Source organism: Eurosta solidaginis, chromosome 2, assembly GCF_040869045.1.
Source record: "Eurosta solidaginis isolate ZX-2024a chromosome 2, ASM4086904v1, whole genome shotgun sequence".
NCBI lineage: Eukaryota > Metazoa > Arthropoda > Insecta > Diptera > Tephritidae > Eurosta > Eurosta solidaginis.
The window spans coordinates 265,570,037-265,576,599 of NC_090320.1; the positions used below are offsets into that span (position 1 = coordinate 265,570,037).

At 35.3% G+C, this 6,563-nt stretch overlaps 1 protein-coding gene across 1 annotated transcript; it reads left to right on the top strand.

Annotated features, from left to right (window-relative positions):
- Positions 1–927: 927 nt before the first annotated feature.
- Positions 928–5,350, top strand: LOC137241855 (odorant receptor 33a-like). The gene is made up of 2 exons (XM_067769228.1): positions 928–1,685; positions 4,939–5,350. Exons 1-2 carry the CDS (start codon positions 928–930, stop codon positions 5,348–5,350), a joined length of 1,170 nt encoding a protein of 389 aa, XP_067625329.1.
- The last annotated feature ends 1,213 nt before the right edge of the window (positions 5,351–6,563 follow it).

Below are 6,563 nucleotides of genomic sequence, written 5' to 3' on the forward strand. Positions count from 1 at the left end.
GTTTTAAATGGATGATACAATTCAACCACTCCGCTGCATCGACGAAGCTCCAACTACCTTTTCTCTGCTTTTAAAGTTCATGTGACCAGTTTGCCGGAATTAGCTGCGGCACAAATTGACTTTGTACAGCTGCTGACGGCCTTCAACGAACTGAAGGGGAAGTTAAACGCCATTTGCGCTAATTGACTAACTGAGCAAATACCTACCTCATACCCTCTCAATAAGACCTTTGATAGGAGCTTACGGTTCCTCTCTATACCCAGAACTTCCGCTTAGAATATTCTAGCCAATTCGGAAAGGCGGGCGGACAATAACACCGTAAGTTTCCCGGAGACAGTCTAGACCAGATCGTCTCAATTCCGCAATATTCATTTCTAAACTGAGGTAATCCTGTTTAAGACAGACTTCTAAATGTTGGCCAGCTATCAGCAAAATCTCTGGAAGTATGCTGGAAAATAGCAATCTATCCCGGAGACTTGTAGGACTTGAAATATTACATCCAAGGCATGTCTAATTTCCGGCAGGGCATTGACACTCGTTCCAACACAGCCAACAGCTGCTGGTAAGTAAGTGACTCCTGCCACACCGCGTCATTAGCAAAATAGTAAACAAAAGCAGATTCGTTACAACACTCAACTTTTTTTAAAGGCTCCTGTCCCTTTTCTAAATTATGAATGCAAATAATCACTCAATTTTTCACAGCCAACAAAGGAAACAATTTTAATTCAATTATCTGTAGAGGCACCTGAAAGTAGTGATTAAAAATCAATTTAGCGATTTTAAATAATGTTCCACAAGCAAAGAAATTTAAATGAAATGGAAGCAACCTGCATTATAAAATATAAATACATTCGCCAACAAGTAGTTAGTATAGGATCTGCTCTAAGATTAAAAGACATTTCGCAAAAGTAAAAGATCGTAATAAAAATGTTGAAAAAGTTATTTTTACACAACAAATTCGCGGGTGCCCCGATAAATACTGTTGAGTTTTTTGATATTTTCTGGTTATGCTGGAAAGCTGTGGGTGTCAGGTTCGGTGCTAAAAAATGGTATATTACTTTACAGGACATTATGGTCAATATATTCGTTACCATATTTTTGCCACTTCATCTAACGATGGGACTTTTTTTGGTACCCAAACTTGCCGATGCCTTTAAAAATTTGGCAGCTACTATAACTTCAGTCGCTTGCTCCATCAAACATTACTTCTTTCGTTACAAGTTGCCTAAAATACGTGAACTGCAACTTTTGCTAAAACAATTGGATGAACGCATCGTGGCACAAGATGAACGTGATTATTACAATGGCACCTTACGTACTAATATGCGAAATATTATGATCGCATTTTGCTGTACATATGCAGGTGATGCAATTGTAGCTGCTATTGATGTTCTTTATAAAAATGAACGTGAATTAATGTATCCAGCATGGTTTCCATTCGATTGGTCAGCAAATATATTTACATATTATGTAGCGGTTTCCTATCAGATTATCAGTGCAACAATACAAATTATGCAGAATTTACCGAATGATACATTTGCACCCATTGCTTTATGTGCAATATCAGGTCATGCCCATTTATTGGCTATGCGTGTAGCGAAAGTGGGTTATGATGAGTCAAAAACTTTGGTCGAGAATGAACGCGAGCTGAACGAGTGCATTGAGGATCACAAGAAACTATTGAGGTGAGTTGGTGCACGCTAATAGTACAATGGAGCATGAATGAAAAAGTTTAAAAAGTTCGCCTTTTAATTTGAAACTGATCTTGTCTGGGAGCTTCTGTAAAATTGGTGCTCTCCAAAAAAAAAAACGAAAATGTTCTTGAAAATAATCATGATACAAAAAATGGAGGTAGTTCCATTTAGAGCGACGTTAGCTATTTCACTTTAGCGGGGACAATGACAATCTCACCAAAAACAAGCTACCAGATTGAAAAATGTTACGAATTTTTCTAATTTTGATGGATTTCATATTAACGAATACGACTAAATTATTTTTATAGTTTTTTTTAAATAAGAAAGAAAAAAAAGAGTCCCATGCCTTGGAAATATTTTAATACGAAATATCAGCCTAGAAAGGTAGGTTTTTAATAAGTTTTTCGAGCTCCCGAAAATTGTTTTGGTGGAAGAAATATGGATCGAAGTATGCAAAACAATGGAATATAGCCTGCTAAAGTGTCCGTACGTTTGCTCAGAACATTTTGACAAAACATAAACGTTTGTCAATTGCTTGCTCAAAGGGGGTCCTTATAAACCGCAATTTCTAATTCTTTTTTATTGCATAATTCAAGCGTTACGCTTTGGGAGGGAATTGTTAAACCATTTTTTGGGGAGAACATTACCCTGTAGCTTTGCAGGTTAGCCACTAGTAATGAGAGTGTTTTTGCCCGTTGTACCAGGTGTCACCGGGTCACAGCCCCGCCTATACACATTCTGTGCCCTTTAAGCATTGACATAGATGTGCAGACTTTGGAGGTACACTTTTTCTCAACATGCCTTGAGAAATATCCACTGTAGGGCATAATATAGGGCCATCAATAAAATTGCATGTTTTACTGTATTCTTAATCAATATGCATGCTCATAAATCGTGCTAAAGCATATTATTATTGTCTCAGATGTCTATTGCGTTTTCAACCTAAAGGAAATTTCCATACACAAAAACCAAATTTTCGTCTTAAACAGTAACGGTATGGCAACGCTTCTGGCAAAACACCAAACAATATGAAACTTCAAAAACCCCCAAATACGGCAAAAAAATTTTAGTGGAACTAACTTCTTTTTTGTATCACGAAAATAACTACGTAGGCAACGCTTCTGTAAATTTTTATTGACAGAGAAATTGAGAAAAAAAGATGCCAATCAGCACTTTATGCTTACAATTAGGGCTGTGAAGTGCATCCGGATTTTTCAACTATCCGGATAAACCGGAGAGCTAAGAAAAAAATCCGGCTATCCGGATATCCGGATTCATAACTGGGAAATCCGGATATCCGCTGTTCGGCTATCCGGATACGTAAACGGAAAATCAGGATATCCGTATGTCGGGATACTGGAATATAAAAGTTGAATATCTGCAAATCAGAATTGAACGAATCAAACATTGAAAAATTATTCACAAAACATGTTTGTAGATTATTAAACTAACGTCGAAATTAAAAAGCTACAATTTTACAAACAAGTGAAAGTAAGAACAGTGCCATCTGTTTATATTGTGAAAAAACGCTGTTAATTGGTTTAAATGCCCCACGAATTTATTGTTATTAATGTTGTATAAACATATATGGTACATCAATTTTTTGCTTTCACTAGATGTCCAAAAATACGGTTATTAACCGGATCTTCACAATTCCGGATATCTGGATAGTTTCACAAACGAATATTAACCGGATATCCATGCCGTCCGGATTTTATCCGTGTCAACGGAAAAATATAGCGGCGTTAACGGTCACCTTAGGCCGATTTTAAGGTTTTATATACAGTTGATCCCAAAGTTATTATCCTTATATACTTCTCCGTTAAACCCGCACTTTAAAGACCACGACTACGCGTATAACTTAATATCTCAACGACCATTATAACGACTAAATATAAACATAACCATGATATTTTACCCCAATACGCTGTTACGCTTTTACGCTAATACACCAATACACAAATATGCCTTAACTTGATGGTGCTGAAAAGTTTTCGTCTTAATACACTTTTAAGATTATACGCTATTATAGTTTTTGGCTGATGCGTTTTGACGCTTAAAGGCTGTCACTCCAACGCTGTTTAAATTTTACGCTAATACTGCTCTTACGCTATTATTGTATGACATTTCTACAAGTTGTTACACTTTAACGCTTATATAGAGATACTCGTCGGTTTAAACGCTATTACGCTCATAACCTATCACGATGCTGTCATAGAATGCTTTTACGCGCTGATACGCTTTCGCGATTATGTATATACTTTTATACTGGCACGCTTATATAATTTTTCGGTGTTGCGTTTTGACTGCTATACGCTTTTACACCTAAAATGTTACGCCAGTGCGATCTTACACTGGCACGATTCTTTGATAAAACGTTTTTACACGCTGATACCCTTTTACGCTCATACAGTTTTACGCTCATTACCTTTATATAGTTTTTCGCTCTTGCGTTTTGACGATCATACACCGTAAGGCAAACCTACAACAGTCAAATGTTGCGCTAGTGCAGTTTTATGTCAGTACAATCTTTTTATGCTTATACGCTGTTATGTTCACGTTTCTACGTTCTTACGCTAGCACAATCCTACGGTAGAACATTTTTATATTCTGGTGGGTTTTCACGCTGATACCCTTTGACGTTTATAAGGTGTTTCGCTTACACGCTATTATCCTTGCACGTTCCCTCATCAAAGTTGTGGACTGTAATGTCTATTATAGGCTGTTAAGCATACGCTTACGACTACGACTTTATATATGTTTACGACTTAAGAAGATATACTTTTAGCCGATTTGAAACTGGTTTTCCAATTTTGCCCGTGCCTCTTTAAATGTTTCTTATTGATTGTCAATACGGGTCTTATATTTATATCGACTCCGATCAGCATATAAAAAAACTTTTGCTAAGAAGCTCTTCATGGCAGAAAAACACGCAAAAAATTTCCTAGAGAAATTTGATGTAGCTTGTCCGGAACCCTCAGCCAAAGATGTTACTTTCACCCCACGGTGGCCTTCGATTAATAGCTTTAAAAAAAATATTCCATACATAAAAAAGGAAAGTTAATCTAAAATCTTGCCGATTTACATGCGCATGCTACCTTTAACGTAGAAAAAGGGGAAGCATTTTATCGAAGCCTTCGCTCTTAGGAGCCGACTTTTACAGATGTGTTTTTTTTTTTTTCATATGTGTTCCGATCAAGTCCATAATACACTAATGCTATATATCACATATTTTTATTTACAGAATCTTCGACTTGCTACAAGACATCTTTTGGTATACTCAGCTTGTACAATTCTCTACGGTTGCTTTGTCTATTTGTTTGACCGTTGTATGTTTGCTATATTTTGTTGAAAACTTTTTGGGTTATATTTATTACATGGTCTATTTAACAGCCATTATGATGGAACTTTTTCCTGCTTGTTACTTTGGTAGTCAAATGTCTGAAGAATTGGAAGCTTTACCGTATGCAATTTTCAAATGTAATTGGGTATCGCAACGCAAAAGCTTTAAACAAAATTTGCGTGTATTTACTGAGCTGGCATTGAAGCCACTCACTCTCACCGCTGGAGGCATAATAGACATACATTTAACTTCGTTTGTGGCAACATGCAAAATGGCTTATTCAATTTACACTGTGCTTTTAAATATGAAGTAGAATTTTCAAAAATAAAAAGATTTGCAACTTGCGGAAGCGTCAAAGGAATGTAGAAAGTTTTGGTGGGAATCACATGCGCACTGTATATACATACATATGTTTTGAAATCACCGAGTTTAGAGATATAAACGCACATATATTAATGCATATAGCACATCACCAAAATGTAAATACTTACTTTTGTTCAATAAATGGAAAAGAATATTAAAAAAACAAAAAATCAGTGTTTTCTTTAGGACTGAACTATATTTTAAAACATCAAAAGCTTTGAAAAGGCACAAGACAAGAACAGGCAACAAGAACTTTAGTTTTGATCAGAGGCGAATCTAGAATGTGTGCAGTAAGTAATTTTTATAACAAAGCGATAACACGCCGATAACATTCTGATAAAACTCTGATATCAAATCGATAAATTTTCGACAACAAATCGATAACTTTCGACAAAAAATCGATAAACTTTCATTAAAATTTTCGATAAAAAATCTATAACTTTTCGTTAATATGCCAATAACTTTTTGGTAATATATCTACAAAAAATCGATGACACTTCGATGAAAAATCTATAACTGGTATATTGCTCGTAGACAATACTCCTTTAACAAAATGATAACTACTTGATTATAAAGATATAACATGCCCATAAACGGTCCTTAAAACACTGAACCTCATCGATAACAAACTTTTAACATTTCGATAAAAAAAAAGTGAGAATACGCCCTCCGGTTTCGGTATTGGCCTCTGTTCTGCCTCCTTATATTTATTTAATTTTCCCCTGTCTTTCTATACATTTATTTACTCTACTTTCCTTTCTTATTTTCTATTACTTTATTTGATTTAATTTTTTTTTATTTTATTTTATTAATTTTTTTTAATTTTGTTTTTATTATTTTCTTTTATTTTATTTTATTTTATTTTATTTTATTTTTTTTTTATTTTATTTTATTTTGTTTTATTTTAACCAAAAAACCGCTGTGATGGCTGAATGGTTATAGCAGCGGCGCCTAACGTTGCCGATGAAGGAATTTAGCAGTTCCCGAATTGGTCTATAAAACGAGCTTTGGCACTTGTCTAAATTTTTTCTTTCTTCTGTTCTAATTTGCCCTTAATTAGATGGATCGGCTGCATGTTAAATTGCGGAAAGATTACATCACAATGGGGATTGTACGAGGCCACGAAATCAATGGACAGGGGTAGAGGTGCTATCATCTCTGCT

Bases quoted from the DNA above. Each gene is read 5' to 3' on its own strand.
- LOC137241855 (XM_067769228.1), top strand. From the start codon at position 928: ATGTTGAAAAAGTTATTTTTACACAACAAATTCGCGGGTGCCCCGATA. The intron at 1,686-4,938 runs GTGAGTTGGTGC...TTTTATTTACAG, and splicing joins GATCACAAGAAACTATTGAG to AATCTTCGACTTGCTACAAG.